This window comes from Fopius arisanus, unplaced genomic scaffold (assembly GCF_000806365.1).
Source record: "Fopius arisanus strain USDA-PBARC FA_bdor unplaced genomic scaffold, ASM80636v1 scaffold00059, whole genome shotgun sequence".
Lineage (NCBI taxonomy): Eukaryota > Metazoa > Arthropoda > Insecta > Hymenoptera > Braconidae > Fopius > Fopius arisanus.
The window spans coordinates 718,031-743,849 of record NW_011887798.1 but is presented as its reverse complement, the minus strand read 5'-3'; the positions used below and the strand labels follow the sequence as shown (position 1 = coordinate 743,849).

The 25,819-nt window shown below is 38.5% G+C and overlaps 4 protein-coding genes across 8 annotated transcripts in view; 1 reads left to right on the top strand and 3 right to left on the bottom strand.

The window, feature by feature from the left end:
- Positions 1-22,792, top strand: part of TTLL5 (Tubulin tyrosine ligase-like 5) — a 25,066-nt gene extending 2,274 nt beyond the window's left edge. The window contains exons 2-11 of one of the 2 annotated variants that reach the window (XM_011308379.1): positions 5,267-5,423; positions 5,928-6,011; positions 6,641-6,764; positions 16,125-16,231; positions 16,783-17,253; positions 17,692-18,468; positions 18,543-18,683; positions 18,783-18,933; positions 19,057-19,223; positions 20,488-22,792. In XM_011308379.1, coding sequence (XP_011306681.1) covers positions 5,272-5,423; positions 5,928-6,011; positions 6,641-6,764; positions 16,125-16,231; positions 16,783-17,253; positions 17,692-18,468; positions 18,543-18,683; positions 18,783-18,933; positions 19,057-19,223; positions 20,488-20,707 — 2,394 coding nt within the window. In that variant the 5' untranslated portion in view covers positions 5,267-5,271 and the 3' untranslated portion in view covers positions 20,708-22,792. Of the gene's footprint in view, positions 1-5,266; positions 5,424-5,927; positions 6,012-6,640; positions 6,765-15,616; positions 15,845-16,124; positions 16,232-16,782; positions 17,254-17,691; positions 18,469-18,542; positions 18,684-18,782; positions 18,934-19,056; positions 19,224-20,487 lie in introns of those variants that run through there. The other variant, XM_011308380.1, reaches the window with a different exon arrangement.
- LOC105268645 (uncharacterized) lies at positions 1,852-4,187 on the bottom strand. Of its 2 annotated transcripts, XM_011308374.1 has the most exons (3): positions 3,904-4,187; positions 2,743-3,439; positions 1,852-1,969 (listed from the first exon to the last, which is right to left on the bottom strand). In XM_011308374.1, exons 1-2 carry the CDS (start codon positions 4,147-4,149, stop codon positions 2,897-2,899), a joined length of 789 nt encoding a protein of 262 aa, XP_011306676.1. In that variant the 5' UTR covers positions 4,150-4,187; the 3' UTR covers positions 1,852-1,969; positions 2,743-2,896. The 2 variants fall into 2 exon arrangements, with proteins under 2 accessions (XP_011306676.1, XP_011306677.1); XM_011308375.1 differs by lacking the exons at positions 1,852-1,969; positions 2,743-3,439 and adding an exon at positions 3,499-3,589.
- LOC105268646 (uncharacterized) lies at positions 6,781-12,222 on the bottom strand. Of its 2 annotated transcripts, none has more exons than XM_011308378.1 (2): positions 12,147-12,222; positions 6,781-9,251 (listed from the first exon to the last, which is right to left on the bottom strand). In XM_011308378.1, exon 2 carries the CDS (start codon positions 9,240-9,242, stop codon positions 7,542-7,544), a length of 1,701 nt encoding a protein of 566 aa, XP_011306680.1. In that variant the 5' UTR covers positions 9,243-9,251; positions 12,147-12,222; the 3' UTR covers positions 6,781-7,541. The 2 variants fall into 2 exon arrangements, with proteins under 2 accessions (XP_011306680.1, XP_011306678.1); XM_011308376.1 differs by lacking the exon at positions 12,147-12,222 and adding an exon at positions 9,908-10,719.
- On the bottom strand, positions 22,489-25,819 carry LOC105268649 (adipocyte plasma membrane-associated protein). 2 transcript variants are annotated; one of them, XM_011308381.1, is made up of 5 exons: positions 25,717-25,819; positions 25,036-25,207; positions 24,368-24,567; positions 23,795-24,080; positions 22,489-23,742 (listed from the first exon to the last, which is right to left on the bottom strand). In XM_011308381.1, exons 2-5 carry the CDS (start codon positions 25,143-25,145, stop codon positions 22,959-22,961), a joined length of 1,380 nt encoding a protein of 459 aa, XP_011306683.1. In that variant the 5' UTR covers positions 25,146-25,207; positions 25,717-25,819; the 3' UTR covers positions 22,489-22,958. The 2 variants fall into 2 exon arrangements, with proteins under 2 accessions (XP_011306683.1, XP_011306684.1); XM_011308382.1 differs by having other exon boundaries at positions 25,036-25,200; positions 25,717-25,811.

The window sequence follows — 25,819 nt, the reverse complement described above, 5'->3', positions numbered from 1 at the left end:
AAATTCGTCAACAGTAAAATCTGAGATTGCATAATTAATGGTTGAAGGGAAAAGCCCTGAATCGAATGATTTATCAACGATAAGGTAAATGCCAGACTGGTAAAGTCATTAATCAGAATGTCGGTGTAATATCAGCCCAGGGGGGCCCTCGACCTTTTCCTCGTTTACCTACAAATCCAACGTCAATACCTCTAGGATAAAGTAACCCGTCACCAGTCGTCCCCTGACCTCTCAAATCCACTTCCACATCACCAAAAACTATATATCTTCTATATACATGCTTGTATATGCATTACAAGTTCGCGTGTCGTTTTATAAAGTCTCGAATTCTGTCGCAAACTGGGTGGCAACTCGTAACGCCCAATTTTCTTCCCTTCTTCATTTTTTTAACTCTCTAAAATCGTAATAAAGACAATTTGAGGATTAAATTTCGAATTTTATAGTCATGTACTTGACTTATTTGTTTTTACATGAATTATCGAGGTCTTCACGTGATTTAATCCTCTTTATTTCGAATTTTAATGGATATTTCGAATGAATTTGAATGGTTAGTCACGAAGATGAGTTTAATTTTATCGATTTTACTGGCTGATATCGCAATCTGGTTATTCTCAACTGTGGGGAATGGTGGATTGTTACGGATGGAGAACATTTGGGGCAGATTGAGGGGAGAAAGTAAACAGCGGCTTCTGGATTTAGATTTTTCGAGGCTCGAATGAGAAAATCATCGGGTGATTTATGGGCACATTTTTGGAACGCTGGTATTCACGCAGGGAATGGTTCTGCGGGAAAATATTATCAGGGATTTTTTGTGGGGAATTTCATCCTCTCAAAAAATTGTATCTTACTTTTTTCTCGTAGATCTCTTCGTTTTCGAGATAGAGTCGTGTATGTGATCGGTGTAGTGGAGAAAAAATAGGTACAGAAGCTGGAGATCAGCGACGGTTTTTGGGGAATATTTCTGGAGGTCTGGGAGATACGGAAATTCCGTGGGAACATTTTATGTGGGGAATCTCGAGGACTACAAAAAAGTTTATATGAAAAATCTTGCTATCTACCAGCGTTTATGAGATATTCCTGGAAAATACTTGATGTCGGGCTTGAGGTGGATGGTGAAGGTGCTTGATGACTTTGAAGACATTAGGCACCTGTTGTCAGTCCTCCATCATTCATAAATGAAGACAAAGTACTTTCGTGCACCCTAAAAACCTCCGGCTAAGCGATATCCCTTCAAACTTGGATAATTTGCATAGATAAGGCACGATAGCCATTCTTTATCCATTAGTCCGTGCCTCTGAACTATTTCCACCCATCGTCCATCATTTTTCTAACCGTCATCGATGCATAACGCACGCCCATCCGCTGTAACGCATCAATTGAATCGAATTGCTCTATTAAAGGTGAATAATCGAGGAATTTTCTCATTTTTTTAATTCAATTCAATCCTCGGTCTCCCTTTTCCCCGGATATTCCGGATTCTCTGGGAGATACCGCAATCTTCGCTGGAACTTTTTTCTAAAGAATTTCAAGAGCTGCAAAAAGTCTCCCCCAAAAATTTTTCTATCTCTACTAGATTCCGAGATATTCCCTAAATCGTTCAAAAATTTTGGTTGATTTCTGCCAATTGTTTAATTATTGGAATTCCTGTAGTTTTCTCATTATTAATTTGTTATAAATTCCAGGAATTTTGAAATTTCTGCAATGAAATGAAACTTCTCAATTCCAGGAATCAGACAATAGATCCTATTGATTTTATTTCCATTTTTATTTTTCTAATTGCATAAACAAAAAAAATCTTGAGTAACAGTTTAAAATAGAGAAATAGCATGTGGAAGTTTGGAAATTCCTTGAAAATTCCAGTAATTGAACTGGTACTCGAAACACTCAGTAATTATTAACCCCCCGTTCACCCCCACGACCTAAAACGGCCGCAAAGTGATTTTCATATCCTTGAAGGTGCCAATTAAAACTGAAAGAAAAAGAAAAAAAATTGAGAAATTGTTTTCAAGACCTAAAGTTATCCTGCGTGCTCGATAAAACCGGAAATGAAGGAGTTTGCGGGCAGGTGGGAGGGGGTGGGGAAGGATGTTAATTTGCCAAACGCCTCAGCTGTTTCCTAGAGTACCCGGGGTAAATTCTCATTGCGTGACATTACCGTGAATATATCGTCTTTAACCGGGGCAGGGTGTTGCGTGATGCACGAATTAATTTGGTATCGCGGGTGGGGGAATTTTTTTCGCGAGATATGGACTGGCCATGGGGCATCAGGTGCCAGGTGACCCAATTTTTATTTTAGGTTTCAAGTATAATGAGGGAGGAAATTGATAAAGACGATAACTTTATTTGAATCCAGTCGAAAGATTGATCTGAGTCAAGTTTAATTGAGTTGAAGATCTGAATTGATATAAACTGATGATTTAACTTGAATCAAGTTGAGTAATCTACTTGAATTATGTCGAAAAGCTGAATGGGATCAAGTCAAAGAATTAACTTGAGAATTAAGTTGAAAAATCGATTTGAATCAAATCGACAACTTGGAATGAATCAAGTCGATCTCTCGACTTCTTCGATTCAAAAAAAAATCAGCTTGAATCAAATCAAATAATCCATCCGAATGAATTTTAAAAAATCCCCCAAACGAGCCCAAAAGATAATTCTGAATCAAATCGCACTTGACCTAACTCAAATCCATCTCTCTATTTTTCACTCATAAATAAAAAAACATTGAAATGTCACAATTACCTTCAGTTTAATTTCGTGATAACTTGACTCCACTTGAAGTTCCCCACGTGAATAATTCCCAGAGGCTCCAACCCCCGAAGGTCTCACCCTCCCACCCCCCAAGGTCAATGCCTAGATGGTACACCCTCTGATCCCTATTTTCTTTTTTTTTCTTTTAAACATTAACGGTAAAAAATTGTTTGGTGCGGAAATAAGAGACGTTTGCTGTATATCGCTTGTCGACAGAACCGCGATTATCGTCAGCTAGGAAGTAGCGCAAGGGCGACCAGTATTGACATCCCACACACATATTACTCATAGTTACTCGGTCATCAACACCAATGTGTTGAGAGTATTTTGAAAAAATGCGAAATTGCAATGGCGACGCGATGCACTTTAACGAGCGCAATTGAATTCCCTTGTTACCCAGGAGTTGGTAGAACTTAGTGCCCCTGTGTTGAAAACCCTTGATGCTTATCGTGTGCAAATTGGAGCATCGCTCCAGTATTCGGGTCAAGTAGCGAGGGCGAAGGTATATTTTTTCAACGGAGTCGCGACACCTTTTGATATAGAGTTTCTGGAGTTTCTTATTGGATAGGGACAGTTGACGAAGAATTTGATTGCAGTCAGAACGACCCATGATCGTTATCACCAATAGGTGAGGCATTCTCTTCAGCTGGTGAATCACCTCTGGGGTCGGTGGACTGTTGGCCATCACCTGCTCGTTCAGAACATAAATCAGGGAATTTTTTCATTCATTTTATTTTTATTTTAATGCTGGATTTCTATTTGTTTTCAATTCTCGGTTAAGAATGAGGGGTTAAAATTGTGGGTCAACGGTGGAGGAATCATATATTGTAGGTCAAAGCTGTGGGTGAAAAATGAAGAAAAAATTAATGGTCAAAAATAAAATAGAAAATAAATGAGCGATTCAAAAATTGCGGGTCGCGGTAAAAATTTTAGCTCAAAAATGAGGGGAAATTGAGGGTCAAATTCGTGGGTCAAACGAGAAAAAGTGATAAAAAAAAAGATCAATATCTTTCGAGAGGTGACAAATATCCACAATCAGTACAATTTCTGTGAATAGGATAGCTAAAATATTTAACTTGGGATTTTAACTTGTTATTTTGAGGAATCTATCGACTTGACCCAATGCGGGTCAATCCATTATCGATTGCTCACCTCGTAGTCTCTCCATGGTGTCTGCGCCAATTCAAATCGCTTGGAGACACATTCGAGGCTATAGGAATCGGTGTAGTCGAGGTACGACAGGATTTCGATGAGAATTTCTGTGGGGAGGGAGAGCAGTCCGGGCCCATCGAAATCCTCAACATCCTGAATCACTTCCGGGGTTACTTCCGGGGTTGTTTCCGGGGTTGTTTCCGGTTTTACCCTCACACGTCGTCGACGCTTTACCGGCAAATCCATTCACGATTTTCTCCGAGTATTTTCTTATAAAATTTTTAATTTTCACAGTGACATCGAGACGATCGATCGATCGAGTTTTTCCTTTGTTTTTTTTTTCAATCAATTCAATTCAATCAATTTTCATTAATTTCAAACAATTCGATTCAATCAATTTTCATTAATTTAGAATTGATTACGAATATTTTTTTACGGAAGTCATTACTTTGTCTGACAATTGGAGGTACCTTTGTAATTAAAAATTATTGAGGCGTGAAGATCGCGGGGTGTTATGAATTTAAATGAATTTAATTCGATAATTGAAATTAGAATGAATTGCCGGGTTGGCGAACGTGACGGAATTCCTGGTGTCCGGGTGGGAGAGTCTCAGTGAAAACGTTACATCCGATTGGTAATTAGTAATCAAGGGTGGGCGCAATTGTCTGTGCGAGTTACGTACCGGGAAATCGATGCCCGGTTTATGCTACGAATTTCAAGTAAGAGTTCTATCCGGTATCGATTCACGTCGGATGTTTAAAATTTATTATCCAGTTGCTGACATTTCAATTTTTTTTATCTCCTCTGATTTTTTTTTCCTTTTTCCATCACTAAAAAACAATTCTATCAATTTATATTATGTCCACATTATTCGCAAAATTGGCAATTCCTCGTCAAATTGGCAACAAAAAAAAATTCGATGCCCCCGATTTTTTTTTCTGTTCTGTATCATAAGGGGAAGCTCCAGTGAAATTTTTGGGGAGAAAATACATTTTTTGATTGAGTTATGATTTTTTGAAAGTGTCAACTTGTTTTTAGTGATAAATTCTTTCGTAGAAAAATCGGAATAACTCAACAATTTCGATTTTTTTTAATCTAAAAATTTGTCACGGTCTCTGCATTATAATTATCTATATCTCCACCACATTTTGTGTTTTAAGCGGTAGTAGTTTTTTTTTAGTGTTAAATTTCCCGAACATAAATCCAAAATCTTGACATTTTTCCCTCAATATTCATATTAATACCCTAAATATTTAAATATTTAAATTATAAATAATGAACTGATGATGAATGAAACGAAAAAACTGGAGAATAAAATTTTTATTGCTGACGTTACTAAGAATATTTTGTTTATTGATTTCAGGTGAAATGCTGTCACAACTGAAGGCTGAGAGTCGTCGATTGGATGGCAAACGTCCGAAGGAATTGATGTCCTCATCAAGTCTCTCAGGGATGTCTCAATTATCCAACAGCAGTGAAGAAACCCTTGAGCCCTTCCACAAGCCCGACAGCACCGAGAGGTAAATTACTTTCCAATAATCAATTTACAATTACTACCCAAATAATGAACTCCCATAAATCCAAAAAAGTGTCTGAAATATTTCTTCCACTTTTACGTCGAGATATTTATCGCATTCTCGAGAATTCAACACTTGAATTACAACTCGTTTATTCATGATTTCCGTGATTACGGTATCGTCTCTCATTCATTAAATCTATTTGAATATCAGTGGTTCGATGGTACTAGTTTGTAAATTAAATCGACGAGTTGGAATCGCGTGATTTATGAGGATTTCAGGGACTGGGGATTATTGAACCCTGGTGCACGTGGGTGAGGAGCGTGATGAATTGATTTTTGTTAGATATAGATTTTTTTCTCTGGAAAAACCTGCAGTGCACTCTGTTGATTTTTTTATGATTAATTTTACCGCAGGTCTCGTACTTATCCGCTCTCGATACACCCTGGAGATCGATAGATCGAGATCTAGATCGGTGGGTTATTTAATTGTTGTTATTTGTTGCAGTGCTCCCAAGGAAAATAGTGCAAAGGGAAATGAGTGGCTCGTCAATGGACCCAGTGGTAGCAAAGCACCTGTTCTCAGGTTTAGGTGAGTCATCTTTACTATGAATAAATTATTGATTATCTCGGGATCTGATGGGGATAGCCAGATGTTCATTGGAAGATTTTTTATGCGGAATTTAAAGAGCTATAGAAAAGTTTCTGTGAAAAATATCGATATCTCTCCGGGATTTCAAGATATCCATCGAAAACCGGAGGGAAAACTCTGGTGTAGAGTCAAAGTCGATTTATGATTTTACCTTTGGCCTCATTATCGATTTATTTCTAAAACCATCGATTCTCAGTGAAAATGGTGAGGAACTTTTTTGTAGCTGATGGAATTCTCTGAGAAAACGATCTTTTCACATTTTTTCATAAAAATAATATTTCATTAGATCAATCGGTTTTTAAAAGAAGTGGAAACTTTAATTTCATTCCAACTCCAATAATTTAACAATAATTTAACAATTGATTATCTCGGAATCCGAAGGAGATAGCGAGGGGTTCGTTGGGGCATTTTTTAACGAGAATTTCAAGAGCTACAAAAAAGTATACGTGGAAAAATTCGCTAGCTCCACCGGATTCCGAGATTTCTATTGAAAACCCGAAGAAAAAACCAGCACTCGTTCTAATATGGCATTATTAAAGGAGACTGTGCAATTAAAATTCTTTCACCAGGTGTTCAGCACTGGCAACACCCCCAGAGGACCCCCCAGCTAAGCAGCTCCACATGACCTACAAAATCATTCAAGCTGACACCAAATTGATGACACTTTTACTCCAGTGCCACGGGCTGTCTGAGGTGAGTCATAAAAAAATCTCATCAACCATATCTTTATTGCGAATCCAATAATACAAAACAGATAGCATCGAGAATTATAAAGCCGATTAGTCACATAAACTCACGAAAACTCACAATTTAAAGGTGTTTATTCAAAACTCCAGTCAATTCTCAAACCAACAGATAAACCGATTTTTCGTTAATATAAATATCTGCGTTATAATTTTCTTTTCATTATTATCCGCGAAATAATTCAGTAAGCGAGGTATTAATTTATAAATAAGTCCGACAATATCTCGTGCGTAAGAAAGCAGATATTCGTCTCATTTCCCCAAAACGTCTGCCACTAATTGTTCGTAATTGCCCATTATCTCGATAACTATCCACTTCCGGTGAAAACGTCAAGGAACTTTATCGTAGGCTATTAACTTTTACGTACAGAAGGTCATTTGCGGTTTTTTCGTGAAATCGTCGGTTTAGGAGTTAAATGGATATTTAGTGGGACTGCGAAATTCTTGGAAACAGAAAAAATATTTGTCTCATTCCTCAAAATTGCCGATTATCTCGAGAACCGTCCACTTCCGGTGAAAACGCTGAGGAACTTTATCATAGGCGCTTAAATTTTCTATAAAAAAGGCCATTTGAGATTTTTTCGTGGAATCAGTAGTTTAGGATCTAAATCCACGTTTAGTGTGACCGCAAAATCTTTGAAAAGCGAAAAATCATCTTTGGAGTTAATTACATCGTTCCATGAGCTCAAGGTCTCATTAATACTGAACCAGAAGTATCGGGTATGATTCAATGAATACAATTACTCCAGAACCAGTGAGCCCCAGGGCACAGATCAACATCCAAATTAGCCCCAACGAGAGTTTCCCTGAGTATTTTAACTCCATCGCAGTCAAGTCCCCAGTTAGACAGATTCCCAATTTTTCTCAATCTTCCACAACTCTTGAGGATTTTAAGAACAACATCAACAGATATCTTACTGGCCTCATAAACATAGAAACAATTGAGTGAATTAATCAAGCAGTTGTCATCACTGAGAAGTCCCTCGAGATGTCCATTGGTCAAATCAAAGCAACTGTGCACATGCAGCGATGATAATCCAGGTGACAACCTGAGTATCTTCAAAAGTGCAGAAGCTGTGACAGTCCTCCCCAGCTGAATTCTCCTGAGTTTCCTGAGAGGTTGTGGATCTTGTCCACTGAGCCAGACAACACCAGCCCCAGTCTTCGATAGACTCACGAGATTTGGGCAGTGCTGGAATACCTGTCTGAGATCCAACTGAACAGGATTGTCAGTCTCTGTGATCCTGACAGCTAGATCCCTGAGCCTGTGGCCATTTGTCCTCAAATAATCGTAAAAACCTGACAACCACTCCTTCCTAGCTGGTACAGACTGGAGACTTAAACATGTGACGTAGGGAAATAATCGTAGAGCCTCTGGAGGATGGAGTGGCTCAGAGATGAAGATCTTCTCGAGTCTGGGACACGTCTGGGAGAGAAGCTCAAGTCTAGCTGTTGTTGTTCGACTGCTTCGTGCTTGAGTAAGATTGAATGGCGTCTTCAGCTGGATGACACCTCGATTCATTATCTCAACAACTCGTCCCATATGATTGTAATCAGCCAGTGATTCGAGATGAGGTACGTGTGCTAGAGCCAGAAGAACACCAGCACTCGTCACCGAGGTATTAGCAACATTGAGAATTTTCAGAGTATTGCAGAGTAAATTCTTTCTCTCGCAGTACTCCAGTAGAATTCCCTGTCTCTCTCGCTTCTCAATTCTCTTCCTGGACTTGAATTTTGAGATAATTGCCTTGAGCTTTGACCAGCTTGTCTCCGATGATGATGGATAAGTCGCAACTTTGTCCCTCAATTCAATCTGCAGCAGAAGATTATTCAATCCCATATCCGTCACCTGCATCGAGCACGCAACATCAAGAACCACAAGTTTAGGACACGATTTGCCAATTACCTGGAGTACCGAGTCATTGGCAATATTTCTCAGAGTCAAACTACGCAGATTTCTCATACTCTGGAGTGCTGTACGCAGTAATTTACAGTCAAGACGAAGAAGTGCTGATCTTGCTAGCTCCAGTGACTCCAGGGCAATTCCATCGTGAGCCAAGAGTTTGAGGAGTGATGTCTGGTGGCTGCAGCCGTAGTAGCAGCAAAGATTGACTCTCAGGTGTTTGATGTCGTGACCCAGGAGAAGAGCAAGTAGATAAAGGGGCGCTGGTCCTGATATTAGGGTCGAACCGTCTGGAGCTGGACCGTACAGCATCCTCGAGGTCTCGTCTATAACTCGTGTACGTAGAATCGAGGGAAGGGAATTGACGTAGTAAGGGCGTATCGATTGCTTAGCGTATGATAATACTTGATTTGATGACGTCTCCTGTGACAGCTGTTGCAGTCGTCGGCACGTACTGTCCAGCTGCTGGCACACACGTCCCAAACTCAATCCCTCCAGGGACAGAGGCTGACGATGGCCAGGCATCTTGGATCTCTGCAGAATATAGTCGGGTTTTAGTCATCATGGGATTAATCGGAGTGATTGGAAAATATTTCTATTGGGTCGGGCTCAGGATTCAGGGACAGGCAAATCATTAGCTCTTCGGGGTATTTTTTTTTTTTTCTTCTCGACAAATTGAGACATGCCTTCTTTGTTTCGTTTCAAGGCCTGACAACAGGTTATTCCCGTCGTGCGGTTGTTTTATTTTATTCCGTGGGCACCTGGTACACGCGGTTGAATCCTTAACGAGGGGACCATCATTTTATGCTCTTCCTCAAACTGTTTTTTGATGATAATCGAGGTGAATTATTTTGCGGATTATTTGCATCAACCGGTGGTGGGAAAAGTTCATGGGGTTCTTCGGATCTAGACTTTGCATCGGCACGAGTATCAATGGACTTATTTATTATTTCACAATTTCATGTTTTTGGAAGGTTTTTAATCGACTTTTTTTTCTTTATCGAAAGGTTTCGTTGATTATTTAGTTGGAATGTCGATTAATTCATGGGGTTTTGGATTGCTTTTTGGGGTGGGGAGAAGTTGTTTAGGGATTATTGATTTTTGATAAATATTTTTGAGAGGTGATAATGAATGTGGAAATTAGGGGGTATGTGGTATCTCGCTAATCAAGTTATAACTCTGATATTCACATTAAAATTGTCACCGTCACGCATCGAGAGTCAGTTTCCGTCCACTTTGTGCTTCATATGATGACTATTTGATGTAATTTCTATCCACATGTGTATTTTTATGGGTGCAATCTTATCTGATAATCCATCGGACTCGTGCGAACAAAAAAAATGAGGAAAATATTGCTGGTATTTATTGGCTGAGATTCAAGGAGATCTTGATCTGGCAATTATGGATGACGTTCTCTACTCTAATTTCTTACGATTTTTATTCCTGAGAGACTCAGTTGTTCAATTCGATAATTGATTTTGAGGTTTTTCGGTAAATAAACTCGTCTCCGAGGAATTTGGACAGTTGGGGATAAAGTGGGCGGATTCGATCGCTGATGGCGCGGGATTCGCTGAGTCGATTGGGCTGATTTTTTTTTCGAGTTTTTGGGGGAATCTCGAGGGTTTTAATGAACCCTCATTTATCCCAATCCCATCGTTGGGGGCCAAGATATGAGTCAGGGTTTATTTCCACGACGCAGAAGTTGAAAAATCAGTAAATCGAGTTTACGGTTTTGTTGAATATCGATTTATTCGCAAACTATTGGGTTTAGAAGAAAATGTGAAAAGATCATTCTCCTCGGAACTTTAATAAGTCACAAAAAAGTTCCTTATCGTTTCCACCTAGAATCAATAGATTGCGAGATAAACCCACAATCTCCAAAAACAGGAAATCCAACCCACTTAAATTTCCCATTTTCCCGCTGAAAACAATTACCAATTTATCTCAAAACCCGCTAATTCTAGAGTAAAACATCAAAAGATCTCTTTCCTAGAAAATTAAATCACCGACAAAAAAGGCCCTTAAAGATTCCTTCGTAGATCGATAGTTCTCGAGATAAATCAATAATCAGTCGATAGATTCGAATTGTTTTCGAGTTAGAACCTAGACAATCAGAAAAAAGACCCATCAGAATATGACAAGTCACTTGACTTTAAAAATACGAAAAAAATATAAAGAACTTGAAGATCATGATGAATCCCATGAACTCAAATAGGAAATGACTGAATATATCAGTGACTAAAGTGGACATATCGAGTTTCCGGAATACCATACATTATCGTCATCCTGCTGTCATGCCTCTAGATGCGACAAATAGAGTAAAATATCCATAAAATTAACCTTGTCCTTCATTCACAAACAATACACATTCATTTTCTCTCTTGTTTTATCATTCATCTTCAACTACCGAGTGGAATAACAAACTCGCATATTTTATACAAATCGATTATTCTAATTTTTATTTTCACAACTCGTGAATTATCGCGCACATTTTTTCCCCCCAGTGGCTATTACGGTCAACTGACGATTCAATTTATCTCCGTACTTGCAATCATCGTCTACATTGTTATTATTTGGTTTTTGTCACGTGCAGGCTATTTGAAATTATTAAAATTCAAGTTGATTCGTGAAAGAATTCACTTTCAATTCGAGATTTAGGCATTCTTTTGACATTTCACGGCAGATCTCCTCAGGAAATTATTCCAATTAATTTGACAACAGAAAAGTCATTAGTTGTTTTCATTTTTGACAATTTGTATTTTTTTCTTTCAATGCATTCACTCTAAAAATTCTCAATTACGAAATTTCTCGTGGGAGAGAGTGAAAACGTCAAGATTACGAAAATCTTCAGTAAATATTAAATCCATGAATAAATTCCATTCCCAAAATAATCAATCCCCGATTGTTGATATTCATCAAATCAAATAATTCCCGGGTCTGATAATGAGAAATGAACAACCGCGGGAAAATCAAATTCTAGAAATCCAAAAAATAGTGCAAACAGAGATTTTCCTGCGTTCCCTCATCAGTTAACGTCTGTTATTCTATCTCAAACGTGTTCTCCATTATAATTTCAAATGTCATACGAATGACATTTTTATCTCATAATTGTCACATTTATTTAACTTCACAAATGCACAACGACTCGTCGATGGCCTCTGAATCATCTCCAGACGCTCACGACAACAATTCCACCGATGATAGCCCATTAAAAAACAATTAAACAATCGTAATTGTAGAAATTAGAGGTATCACGCGATGAGGCACATCGTGGGGTATCATTTCAACCCCTGAATTAATCGAAATCGATGATATCGATCAGAACCACTTGGGTAACTTCCACTGGGTGACTGAAAGTTTAAACTTTGTTTCACTGGATTATTCGGGGATTGAGGAATAAATTTTTCAATGGATTATTCACGTGCCTACCTTGATTAAATAATATTCCCTGATGGGTTGTCTCCTGAGCGGTGGCTCGTGCTAGACTGAGGGGAAACTGTTTCTCTCAGTTGGAATATTGTAAAAGCGTCTCGCTCTTACGACCTCGCGCCTCCCAATCATGGCGACCAGGCGTTACAACTTGAGGTTTTTCTTAAAATACTAGATTATTTATCGAGAGATGAGCGCCAACATTTTTTTTTATTCCATTTTTTTTTTCACGTGTTTTTTGCTTTTTTTTTTCTCGCGGTTTTTACACGTCTGTTACTATTGGATAGTAGTATTTCCTCGTAAGATTTTTTTTAATAATTTATTCGTTTTGATTATTTTGGGAATCGGAGAAACTCTTGAGGTGTTTAGAAATTCATTCATTTATTCGTTCATTCATTCATTTTAATTGATTCAGTGAATTATTTCGATTTTTTTCGGTCTCAGATTTTTTCTGATTTTTATTATTTTGAACTTTTGGATGACTTCAAAAATTATTTGGAACTCTCAGCGATTATTTCTGGATCTAATTATCCTAAATCAATAATTTTATTTTGAGAATTTGATGAAATTATTGAAAAATGGAGAGAAATTCTCTTTTTCTTCAATGAAATACTAAATTGTTTATAATTTTCCCATCGTCTCGGGTTTTTCTTTAATCTCTTTTCATACTCGCCTGCAAGTCCTGCAAATATTTTAATCTTTCTTCAACAATTCGCAAATCTAATTATCATAATTTAATTATTTCGTTCGACAAAAATGATTGAAAAATAATTGAAAAATGATTGAAAATTCAAGGGAAGTTTAGAGGTTTCGCTTTTTTCCATTGAAATACTAGACTATTTATCTTTTCTCCTCTCCCACAAGAATTTTACTATCTAATTAGTAATCGAGCTATAATTGATGCCCGTAATTACTGTCAACAATTTTCTTTCCATTCTTCGACTTTCTATATTTTTCATTTATCGTAAGGATTCGATCATAAGAATCTTTCCATTCCATCAGTTTACCAGAAAAACCAGCTTTCCAACGACCACTCGAATTTTCCATCAACTTTCTTCAATAATTTCCACTTGTCAATTAATTTCCCCCGACAATGATCAATTACTTTCCAATAATCCGTCTTCAACCTCGAATATCTCCCAAACAATCGACTCAACAAAAAAACATGAAAAGCCCTTTTTTCTTCAAAACAACCTAATCTCCAAAAAAGTCCTCTACCATTTTCCCCTGGGCTGAACAGTTCTCGAGATAATTATGAAAATACTAGAGAATTTGCCAGACAGTTATAAAAATATTGAAATTCAGTGAGAATTTCCACAGGGACTCGTTAATTTAGGGTGCCCTTGAATTGAACCAATGATCTTTCCACCGATGGAGCGTAAATGATTAATGGCATGTGGGTCAATGGTACTAATGCAAGAAGCTGTAGAAAAATAACTCCGGGTGTAATTCGTATTTTCTTTCACTTTTTTATCGTCCCCCAGCGGTTTCCCTCCGGAATTTGCCATTGAGCCTTGTCAATGCGTACGTGATCAACAATTGGAATGATTTATAATTGAACATGTCTTTGTCGTGGATCTGAGCCCCTCCAAGAGGTACAAGTAGTTTTGAGTCATCACCACCTGATCGACCTCAATAATTCTCTATCCGGATTTTCCCCAGTCGAAAAATTAGATAATAATTTAAAATACTAGGAGCTGGTGATGCGTTAATCCCCTGAATCCATCAATATTCATCCCTCAATCAGGAGAATGTCTTCGGGTCTCGTTTTTCACGTGAATAAAATCTCGTGCCGATATAATTGCGGCATCTGGGGATAAATAATTCAACAGTTGAATTCTCTGGTGATGGGGATGAGTGCATTAATATTGGATGATGGAAAGACCTGGAACATGGGGATATTGTCGGTGTCAGGGACGTATTTCTGCTTCCTGGTTGACATTTATTGCTCTCCTTCCTGGATTTGCTGGACCTTAACTTTTGTCCTCACGCTTTTCCTTGAGTTATCGATATTTTCCGGATTAATAAAATTCAATGAGGCAGAAATAATTTATTATATCGCTCAAGGAGAAACATTCTGAATTCTGAATTCACTCCGCTATTTTTCCCTGAAATAATAATATTTTTACTGGAATTTGTAAAGCTAATTCACTAGTACTAATTGACAGGCGATAGAAATGCGGGTTGATCTCGAGAACTATTGGTTTTAGCAGGAAATACCAAAAGCCCTTTTTTCTCGGAAATTCGATGATCTAGAAAAAAGGTATTTTGATGTTTTCACGTAGGATCGATGCTTTCGATGGTAGATACGGAATTCGGCTGGGAGTGATGGAGACGAGTGTTGAGACAGTTTCTCCTGCTTATCACGGGTAAAAGCCGGATGCCATTTTTTAATATTCGTCACGTAATCATTATCTGACCATGTCATCAAGGATAAACATTATTGAATTCATCCACAATTTTTTCCGAAAATAATAATATTTTTACTGGAATTTGTGATGCTAATTCACTAGCACTAATTGACAGACCATAGAAATACGGGTTATTCTCGAGAACTATTGGTTTTAGCAGGAAATACCAAGAGCCCTTTTTTCTTGGAAATTCGATGATCTAGGAAAAAGGTGTCTTGATGTTTTCACGTAGGATCGATGCTTTCGATGGTAGATACGGAATTCTGCTGGGGGTGATGGAGACGAGTGTTGAGGCAGTTTCTCCTGCTTATCACGGGTAAAAGCCAGATGTCATTTCTTTATATTCGTCACGTAATCATCGTTTGACCGAGTCATTTCGTACGTACTGATGTACTTTCCCTTTCCCTTTCCACAGACAGACACCAGGTATTATTAGGTATTGGCAAGCGAAATCGATGGCTGAAGTGGTTCAGGGACAAACGGGTTATCTGAATGCTATTTAATTATTTGTAAAAATTCGGTTTATTAGTCTGGCTGATATTTCGCAGGTGCAGGATAAACACCAGTGGAATTTTACTAATAATAAACAGCATTCACTCGTTTTCCCGCCCTCACTTTTCAATTCACACATTCACAATTTTCGATAATCACAATTAATTCATAATTACGATTAATTTCTAAGTCCCATCCGTCAAAATACTGTTAAAAAATAGTCATTCCCCCAATTAAATTAATCACTACCATTTATTATTCACCTATTTATTGATAATTATCAACGGTTGAATTTCTTGGAGGGAAAAATCGAGACATTTTTCGTTTTGAATTGAAACAAAGGGAAATAATTAGTCCCAGACAGATTCAAATGAGAATTTTCTGCAGTGACTCTCTGTCGTTAACCGCCTCAATGGTATTTCAATGGAATAATTATCTCCAGTGTATTCCGATACAATTGACATCTCGATTGTCTCGATGATTCCACTTGTCGCAATTTTCCTCTCAATTTTGTCGATCGAATGTTTCGATATATTGGAGTCAATTGTCGGAGTCACCCCAACGAGTAAAAACGACAGTCGACTGATCAAATAATCGGATGTGATGAGACAGGAAGTCAAAATAAAAACTGTGGAATATTTGAAAAAAACAAAAATGGCGGGTCTCGATGCGTTAAAAAATTGGCGAACACAAGGTCATGAGCGTACGTGGCCCAGGAGATTTACCTGTTCCTTTTGTACTCGCGAATGCGAGACGAATGTTTAAATACAGAGTTTCTGAGAAAACCCTTTCCATGTGAGTGTTTTTTTTTTCTCTCACAACAAAGTGCTCGTGCATTGTTATTAAGATACGGTTATCACCTCTTTCATGTCTCCATTGTTTTATTTATTATTTTTCTCTCGTGACAATAAAATTACGCCTTGGAGTCGATCTGAATGTCAATTGCTGGATTTGTGGGATCTGTTTGGGTTTGAGACAGGAAAAACTGTTGACGTAGTAAAGTTGTTGGCCATTTTGGCGGTGGAACTGGTTTTTGTAAGTGTTTTATTTATTTTCTTCTGTTTTTTTTTTGGAGGTCTCGGTCAATGATGCTGACTTCAACCTTCTGTGGATGGGGAGTCATCCGAAGCCGGACGTTCTGAGAAGTTTAGCGCCGTTTCAAAAAATTAATCACTTCCCGAGGTAATTCAAGGATAAGTTTGGGGCAGGGTCAAGTGACGTGATTTGTCGTTGAGTTATATCTCGGGAGCCGTTGAAGACACGCAAAACCTTGTAGGAACTTTTTTGTGAGGAATTTCAAGATCTGCAAAAAAGGTTCTTATGAAATTTTTGAATCTCTCTCTGATTTTTATATATTTGAAGAAAACCGCGATGGGACGCGTTTTTTAGGTGAATTCCATGTGGTGATGGTTTTTTGGAAATTGCGGGAGAACTGTGAGAGCTATCGAAATTATTGTCGAACCTTTTTTTGTAGTGAATTTCAAGATCTACAAAAAAGGTTCTCACAAAAATTTCCAATCTCTTCTAGATTTCACACTATTGGCAATATTCCCACAAAACTGGATTAAACCTCATTTTTCTTCATTCCACCGTATTTCACTCAATATAAAAAAAAATACAGAAGATGCAAAAAATTTCATAGAACCGAATTCGCCAGAAATTCCACCAAAAATATTTCTCTTCACGGGTAGAAAAAAAAACATCTCGCATCGCGTAATCTTCTTATGATTCAGATCGTACGAGATAACTCGAAAGGATCGCCTCTACAAGAACATCGAGGCAATGCAGAGGAGCAAAGGCCTACGGAATCTCGATTTTATTCCACAAACATTTTTACTCCCGAGTGAATCCCGTGAACTGTTGACCGCCCACTTCAGGTACCGAGGTCCCTGGATTGTTAAACCAAAAGCAAGCTCTCGAGGTCGTGGCATCTACATAGTCAACAGCCCCGAGAAAATATTCACCGAGGAGTCTGTCATTGTGGCGCAATACATAAATAATCCACTGCTTGTTGATGGCCACAAGTGCGATTTACGTCTTTACATCGCTGTTACAAATTACGATCCACTCCTTATTTATCTGTACGAGGAAGGACTCGTCAGATTTGCTACGGTCAAGTACGAGGGTGGCAATCAGTACGTCTGGAATCCCTGCATGCACCTGTGCAATTACAGCATCAACAAGTTTCATGTGGATTACGTCAAGTACGTCGTTTATCTGATTTTAATTAAATTCCGAGGATTTTTTTTCATACTATCCTTCAAATTGGCGTCACTTTCAGGGATATATCTCGGAATCTGCGCAAGATAGCGACTATCTCTACAGGAGTTTTTTTGTAGAGAATTTCGAGAGCTGCAAAAAGTTTCCAATGAATATTTTTCTACTCCTCGTAGATCTCTTGATGTTCCTCGGAAACCTGATGTACGAAATTTCAATTTATGAGACTTCGTTGCTGTTATCGTCAGATATCTCGGGAACCAATGAAAATATCAAAAATTTTGTCTCTACCTTTTTTATAGCACTCGAAATTTTCTTGAAAAAGTTTCCTGCAACATTTTTTCTACCTCCGTTGGTTCGCGAGATATTTCGTTGAAATGAGAAGACTTTCCCGAAAATTGACAAAAAAAAATCAAAATTCTCAGGAGTGAGGACCCAGATGCTGAGGATGTGGGGCACAAGTGGACCCTCTCCGCACTGTTACGTCACCTTCGCTCCCTGGGTCAGGACACGGAGCTTTTGATGCAGAGAATCGAGGATATAATAATAAAATCAATCCTAGCAACGGCCTCAGGAATCGTGAGTGGTGTTAAACAATTTGTAAAACATCCAGAGACATGTTTCGAGCTCTACGGTTTCGACATCCTGATAGACGACACCCTGAAACCCTGGCTGCTGGAGGTGAACCTGACGCCGTCCCTGGGCTGTGACTCTCCCCTAGACGTACGACTGAAATCAGCCCTGATGGCAGATCTGCTGACCCTCGTGGGTCTTCCAGCAGTAGATCCCATCCTGAGACCCCCCCAGAGATCCCTGGGGAATCCCTCCAAGAGACTAGCAAGCCACAGACGTGTCAATTCAGCTGAGGGACTCAACACCAAGAAGAGGAATCCCGTCAAGCCCTCAAACCGGTCAGGCCTCACCTCTGAACAGCTGAGAATTGTAGCATCTGCCAGAGCCCAGTTCGAGAGACGTGGGGGATTCGTCAGGATCTTCCCAAGCCCCAAGTCCTGGGAGATGTACTCCCAGTATCTGGATCCAACCACTGGAATTCCAGTGGTCACTGATCCCCTGGGACCTGGGCGACTTCCTCAAGGAGTCAATACCAATTATAATCTGATGCTGCATGAGCAGCTATTCCCTGCTGCCACCAGGAGCACTGGATTCTCTGTACCAGAGGTGACACTGGACAGATTATCGAGGTAATTGGAGAATTTCATTGATGGAAAAACCAGGGATACCTCTGAATGGTATTAAAAAAATTTTCTCTTCGAAGGTACGAGAGGTATGAGAGAGCACTCGTCAAGGGGCACAAGCAGAGTCTCGATCGAGGTGACAGCAAAGAGAACATCGACGTTGACACTCACAAGTACAAGGACCAAGTCACCAAGATGATGCAGGAGGGAAACAAGCTCAGGTATAATTGAGAATTTGACAGCTGGAATTAATGATTTTGATGATTAACTCAATGAGTCATTTGAATTGGTAATAAAACTTGTCCTTCGGTGAATTTCAGTCCCGGTGAAGCGAGAAAAGCCTTCGGCCTGTACTTAGGATGTATTCTACGTAAAATATCACAACCGAGTGGTGATTCTGTGTGCTGTGACCTCGTTATGAAGTTTTTGCAGCAATCCTCCAGTAATTTACGAACGCCATTCCTCTTTACTGTACGTGATTTGAATTTTTAATACTTAATTATCGGGTGGTTGGGCAATTATTCAAATGAACTTGAAGCTTTTGTTGTATTGGGAAAACCAACGAAATGGGTAATTATTCATTTTTACATTCAGATACCCAGTAATAAACTCAGCGACAAGGATCGAGCTGCCATCACTGCCAAGCAGCTGTCAGATTTTTTACATCTGTATAATCGAGAAACTGATCTGTATGCTGATACTGTTGACAGACCTAGGACTGTACCTAATAGGCTATTCCAGAAATTTCTCTCCTGTGCGAGGTCTGTTTTTTATTATATTATTAAATCATTTTTAGTTTTTGTTGGATTCCATTTTTATGTTATCAAAATTCGGCACGCGCCCTGCGCATCTGTAATTATCATGTGTAATAATATTAATAATAATATGTTCGATATTGTCAATTATTCAAATATTTATAATAATTTTAATGTATATGTTTATTTTATATTTCAACTTGATTCTACATTTTTTTTCAATTTTATGTGTGTAAAAATAATGTTTTTTAAATTAAAGCAATTGTTGGTGGACATTTTTTGGTATTATAATTATTCTGGAAAAATGATTTTTATATGCAAAGTTTTGCGGTGAAAGCATTTTTTTAAAGAGACTTTGTCCATTTTTTTTTTGGAATTTTGTTGAACATTTAGACCCTGAAGTAAAAAATTTTCCCTCCATTTTGCCCCTTAAATGAAAATTATCGCGCCATTTTAACCTTTAAAAATTTGTTTCCCGTCATTTTAATCCTTCCAATAGATTTGAAAATGTCAAGTAAATCGAGATTTTGAATCAGGATCATAGAATGTCAAAGGAGGTAGCACAATGTTCCCCTTTGATTCTCGTAGTACATTTGAAAATTTCATGAAAATCGGGATTTTGGATCAGGATCACAGAATGACAAAAGAGGTAGCACAGTATTCCCCTATGATTCTTACAGTGCATTCGAAAATCGCTTGAAAATCTGGATTCTCGATCAGGATTACAGAATGTCAAAAGAAGTGGCACAACGTTCCCCCTCGATTCTCACAATAGACGCTAAAATTTCAAGCAAATCTCGATTTCGGAATAGGATCACAGAAAGTCAGAAGAAGTGGCATAACATTTCCCACAATTTTATACCCCATTTAAATACATAGAAAAATTTCAAGCAAACCGAGATGTTGGATCAGGATCACAGAATGTTAGAATAGGTGGCACAACGTTTTCACCCATCTTGTCCCCATGTTTCCGCCATTTCACTTCTCAAATCCATGGAGTGCAACAAAAACTGAGTCCACATAAATAAAATATCTAACAATATATCCCTTGATTATTGTTCCCCCATAATTAAACTACATAACCAATAAATTAACGTCAATCAATAAAACTTTATTTTTTCAAAATCCACCACAGGACAAGTATTATTATCATTATTATTACCAGCATCTAGAGTATTTTAATGAAATAATGAATTAACAGTGAAATAAATGCAGTAATTCATTCAGATGAATAACAATTAAATAATTATTACTATTATTATGGTTATAGTGAAGAGGACTTGGACGATGTGCTAATTCTCCAGACGAAGCTGTACAACTGCGCCCACAGCTTCCTGGGTAGAAGTGGCTTCGCTGGCAATCTCCGAGGTACAAATCTCCTGGGCTCTCTCCCCCAGATAACCTCGAGGGTCCACTCCAATGCAGCATCATCAGAGCAGTGCATGTGCACTCAACCCACCAGCAGACCAACCAAAGCACCTCGCACATAAATCCACCAGGAGTTAGTAAAAATCCATTGAGCAAACGGTTGAGCCGTCCACACTCGATTACCTCGTCAATCAGGACTTAATTAATCAATTAATTAAGATTAAATCGATAGATAAAGGGCCTAGGGTGTCACGGGACATCGAACAATCCGAGTATTTTCCAATTATTTGTACTTTCACTCGTTTTTTGATATTTTTTTTCGTGTGACGCTAGTCTTCAATGCTTTTAGATTATTCGGAGGGATTAATTAAGGATTAATTATTGTTGGGGAAGTGGGGAAGTGGGGAATTTTGGTGGTCTACCACTTCTTCGGGGAATTGTTGGTTAAGTCGAGGGATTGTTGCACAATGTAGTTCTTGGCCTAATGATTGTTTTAAATTTTCATTTTTATTTTCTAGTTGGTGCTTGATCTTGATATTTATCAGTCATACAATCAATTCACTTCCATTATTTATCTGGAGTTCATTTATTTATTGTTTTTTTATCGTTTGCTCTGGGGATTATCGACTTCTAGTCACGAAGTGATCCATGTGATTCGAGATTTTTCTTTTTTTTAATGAGATAATGCCGAATGTTAATTATAGTATTCTTGTGCTGTGATAACGGATTCAATTGCGCAGAGATATTACTAGGGAGTATTGCACTTTTTTTTCTTTCGGATTATCAGCACTCATTTTCATTATTTATTCCAGAAAAATCGTTTGCGGTTGATGTCGATGGTTTTATCATTTTGTTAATTTTTTTTTTTTTCTTGCAACGAGTACTGACACTCGCAGATTTTACGCGCACGTTATTTATGAGTTTGCAGGTGCTTTTTGTACTCAGTGTTGTTGCACAATATTTATTAAGTCATTAACAGCAAGTGGAGGTTGAATTTTTTAATGATTAATCGAGGGATAACGTGGGATGATAAACTCATTGAAAAGCCCCTCATACTGCCTCTGATAAAATTTAATTAATTAATAATGAGATTATGTGGCAAATTTATGGCATTTACTCGGCTTCTGTGCAGTCGGAGTTGAATAGGAAATTTCAGATTTAATACAACATGTAAAAATGAACATTGGAATGATTTTGTTAATAAAAAATGCAGCTAATATTTTGTTTGTGGTTTTTATTACTCCTTTTGTTTGTTATTTAATGGAAATACTTCCCTCCATATTGAAAAGAAAGGATTTTTCTGTTTCCTTCAATTCCCATTAATCGATTTTTAAATAATCGATTATTGATTGATAATCGATTATTGATTGATAATCGATTATTGCTTGATAATCGATTTGTCTGAAAAGAGCTCTTCGATTCTCCTGTGATCCTGTTAGAAATGAAGAAAATTTGACACAAAGTTTAGAGCAGAACTCAACAAGATTTGAATGAAATGAGAATTTTGTAACAGGATAACAGAATAGTAAAGTAGGTATTCGATTTTCCCCTATTTTCCCCTAGACGCTCAACAATCGATTCCTCTAGGAAATATCTTTTCGATTCTGCTTTGATCGTATCAGAAGTGAACAGAAAATTTAAATTGTAACAGGAGAACAGGAGAAGCGAGGAGTTATTCACTGCTCTCCGCCATTCTGTGGGCGGTCGCGCGAAAATAAAAATGGCGGAGACCTTCAACTCCTGAATTAAATAATTTATGACACATTTACAGCGTTAATTCAATATTTTTAATAAATAAAATTACGAAAGCGATAATAATAATGGAGAATGTAAGGATTAGGGAATTTGGAATGTTTAATATATCTCCAATTTGTTAATTAACTATAAAATTAAGATACAACACTTCAAGTGATTTATTTATTGGAATATTCGACGTACGTGTGTACAACACATACCAATCACCGATAGAAAAAGTTTTATTGCAAAACCAATGAAAAAGGAAGATTAGTATTTCTCAACAGTATTTACAGTTGGAAAATCCCTGGACAACATTAACAACACCACACTGCCTAATTATTATTCCACTGATAATAGCGATATTTGAGTTCTTATCACCGAGATAAATAATGGAAGTTTCAATCCCGAAAATTATTTGGAATGTACAGATACTCCAACTAGATTCAAAAAAGCTCACTCGACATGAGAAAGGAAAAATCGATAGTTCTGGATTATTAAACATAATAATTATTGCCCCCCTCCCACTCTTTGATCCTCAGACAGTCTTCAAATGCGAAATTCCGCGAATACGCAGTCAAGAGCTTCGACAGGTAATTAATTGACCTGTTTCCTGACCTTCTGCTTCCTTGCTAACGATTAAATCTCATCCCTCAACTTTTCGTTTTTCTTCTTCTGCTCCTTGAGGGGTTTGACGTCAGGTTGAGTCTTCTTTTGTTTTTTAGGAGCTTGAGTGGTGGGCTGTTGGGTTGTGGTGGGTCTAGGGGTTGTGGAGGTCTCCGTCTTCTGGAGCTCTTTGAACCCAGGAAGTGCCTTCTCCAGGGGAACCCTCGCCAGATAGTCATTGACGAATGATCCTAGCCACAGGTATCCATCGTGCACGAAAGCTGATGTAATTGTCGATATCCTACCATCAGATGTGTCAAGAACATCCAGGATCTTCCCCTGGGGATCCAGCCTCAGAACAATCACAGAATTATCATTCAGAATTCCACTGTATTTAAAGTGTCCAATTCCATGAATCAATTTCTTGGAATAATAATTCGGATAGATCTGTTGCAGGAACTTGAAAGGTGCCTCGACAAGTCCCATCAGTCGAAGGATCATCTTCCTGAGGTAGGGATGAGGTGCCAGAGACTGGGAGAGCTGTGGATGCTCCTCATCGCAGACAACTGCGAGGGAGACGAGGAAATTCCCCTGGCCATCGCTGTGGATGTTGTCGGGGAAGCCTGGAAGGGATTCTATGAATATCTCACTTTTTCCTGCCTTCGGACCCTTCAGGTGGTACTTCAGGATCCTCGAGCGACCCAGATCAGCTACTATCAGGAAGGACTCGTCCTCCGAAAGCCTCAGACCATTTGCAAAACTCAATTTCTCCAGCAGAACTTCGTTCCTCTTCGAGGCTGCGTTGTACCGGATTAATCTGAAATTTTGAGGATTAATTTTTGAATGAGGATGGATATCTGGAGATTTACCTTCCAGAGGGGTCAGCCAGCATCGTGTACACTCCGTCGTACAGCTTGAAGTCAGTGCTGGAGTCTGTCCAGTAGAGATCACCGTTGGAGGCCACGTCGACGCTGTTTGGAATCATTGGTCGTTTTCCACTTATTGGCTGCGATGGATCAACTATTTTCTCGTAAGTACCTGTCTTCACGTTGACCTTGAAGATTCCGTAGTAGGCGTCGACCACGAAGAGGTTTCCCTTCTTGTCGAATTTGAGCCCCAGGGGACGACCGCAAGTCTCCTCGTCCCAGAGCACATCTGAATAATTAAAATCTTTCGAATAAAACATCGATTATCTCGAAAACTATCTGTCCTACGAGAAAATATCAGAAGACCTTTTTTATCGGGAATTCGAGTCCCTACAAATAATTCTTCTAATATTTTCTGATTAAAGCGATACTTCTCGAGATAAATCGGTAAATAAAGAAAATTTTATTTTTTGGAGGAAATAATTTCGTTAGTTATTTTTTAATTGCAATGGATTTATGTTGAGTATGAAGTTTGGGAGGAATGCGGGTTTGTGATGCGAGGATTTAACGACTCACCGCAATTCTCTCCGAATCTCACGATATCGACAATTTTATTTCCAACAATTTTGCTGACACTACCCCCTAGGAGAGACGTGTAAAGAATTCCGTCAAATACGTCGAAGGCCTCCGGCCCCTTGATGTGGCCTTCAAACAACTTCTCGGCTCCATTCAGACGACCACTCAGCTTCTCATTTAATGCTGCTGGCAATTTGAATCTACGCAGATGGAAAAACGTCACCACTTTTAATTTCGAATGAAATAAACAGACTCGACAGTGATTAATGATCGGAAAAATACTGAATTTCCTCCTATTGTCCCGCCCCTAGCCGGTGAATGGTTGACTCTAGAAAAAAACTTTATGGAAAACTTTTTCTAGGAAATTTAATTCTCCACATAAAATTTTTCTACCATTTCGCCGTGAAACCCTTCACTTCCGAAATATCCCTAAAAAAAGGGGACAAATTGGAAAACAAAAGAACAAAAGAATATTCCGTTTATTTTTCCGGGGGTAGCTGGAGAACGGCTGGTTCTGGAGAAATTTTCAGAGGACACTTTTTTTAGAGAATCAAATTCTCTAGAAGAAGTCCCTCTGACATTTTGCACAGAGTCCCTTTGTTCCCGAGATATCCCCGAAAATATGCAAAAAATGACGGAAAAAACTGAGACTTTTTGGCAAAACTTACTCATAGGAAGTTGTTTCAAGGTCAGGTGGTAATCCAGGGATAAATGTTATCGCCGCCAAGAAGGTGGCGATGTAGATAAATGAAGTGCCAATTGACTTCAAATAACCCATGGCCTTGAGATACACTTAGACGATGACAATTCAATTTCCTTGACCTTGCGTGATCCTGAAGGCTAAAAATTCATTGAGAAAATACAGAATCACCAGAAGACCACCCCAAGGTACCCGCATACCCTGCACCCCCTCTCAACCCCTTCTATCTCCAAGAATCCCCCTAAAAATAGTTTCCACCCCAGAACCCCCAAAACCCCCCAAAAATCTCTCTTAACCAAAAAAAAATCCAAAACAATCACTTGGCTCCCAAAAAGGATCCCTGAACCACATCACTTCATTTCCTCTCACCCCTCTCGATATTCACCCCTAATTACTGCCCTCTACCCTTCAAAAAACCCCAAAAATCCCCAGACAACCCCGAAATCCACCCCTAAAAATCAGAAGAAACGCCTGACAGCTCGTGCTGATTACAATTCGAAATATCTCGAAATCCAATGATGCGATTTGTATAAATCAATGTTTATTTTGAAGGCAAATAAAAACCCTTGGGAATGGAACAGTAATCGTGGAAATTCACTCAGCGGATCTCGAGATATCTCGGATGAAATGAGACCGATATACAACTCACCTCACGCCACGACGTTTGCCAGACGACTGCTCTCGACCAAGTGAATACGTGTAACCGATCCTAGAATAACTCCACAAAATCATGCGATAGAATGATTGCTCCT

Excerpts from the sequence above, each read along its gene's own strand:
- LOC105268646 (XM_011308376.1), bottom strand. The coding sequence starts at position 9,931 with ATGCGTGACGGTGACAATTTTAAT. Across the intron at positions 9,252-9,907 it reads GTGACGGTGACAATTTTAAT|AGATCCAAGATGCCTGGCCA; the intron begins GTGAATATCAGA and ends TATATTCTGCAG.
- LOC105268645 (XM_011308374.1), bottom strand. The coding sequence starts at position 4,149 with ATGGATTTGCCGGTAAAGCGTCGACGACGTGTGAGGGTAAAACCGGAA. Across the intron at positions 3,440-3,903 it reads CACCATGGAGAGACTACGAG|GTGATGGCCAACAGTCCACC; the intron begins GTGAGCAATCGA and ends CTGAACGAGCAG.
- LOC105268649 (XM_011308381.1), bottom strand. The coding sequence starts at position 25,145 with ATGGGTTATTTGAAGTCAATTGGCACTTCATTTATCTACATCGCCACC. Across the intron at positions 24,081-24,367 it reads GAGATTCGGAGAGAATTGCG|ATGTGCTCTGGGACGAGGAG; the intron begins GTGAGTCGTTAA and ends TTAATTATTCAG. Across the intron at positions 23,743-23,794 it reads CTGGCTGACCCCTCTGGAAG|ATTAATCCGGTACAACGCAG; the intron begins GTAAATCTCCAG and ends TCAAAATTTCAG.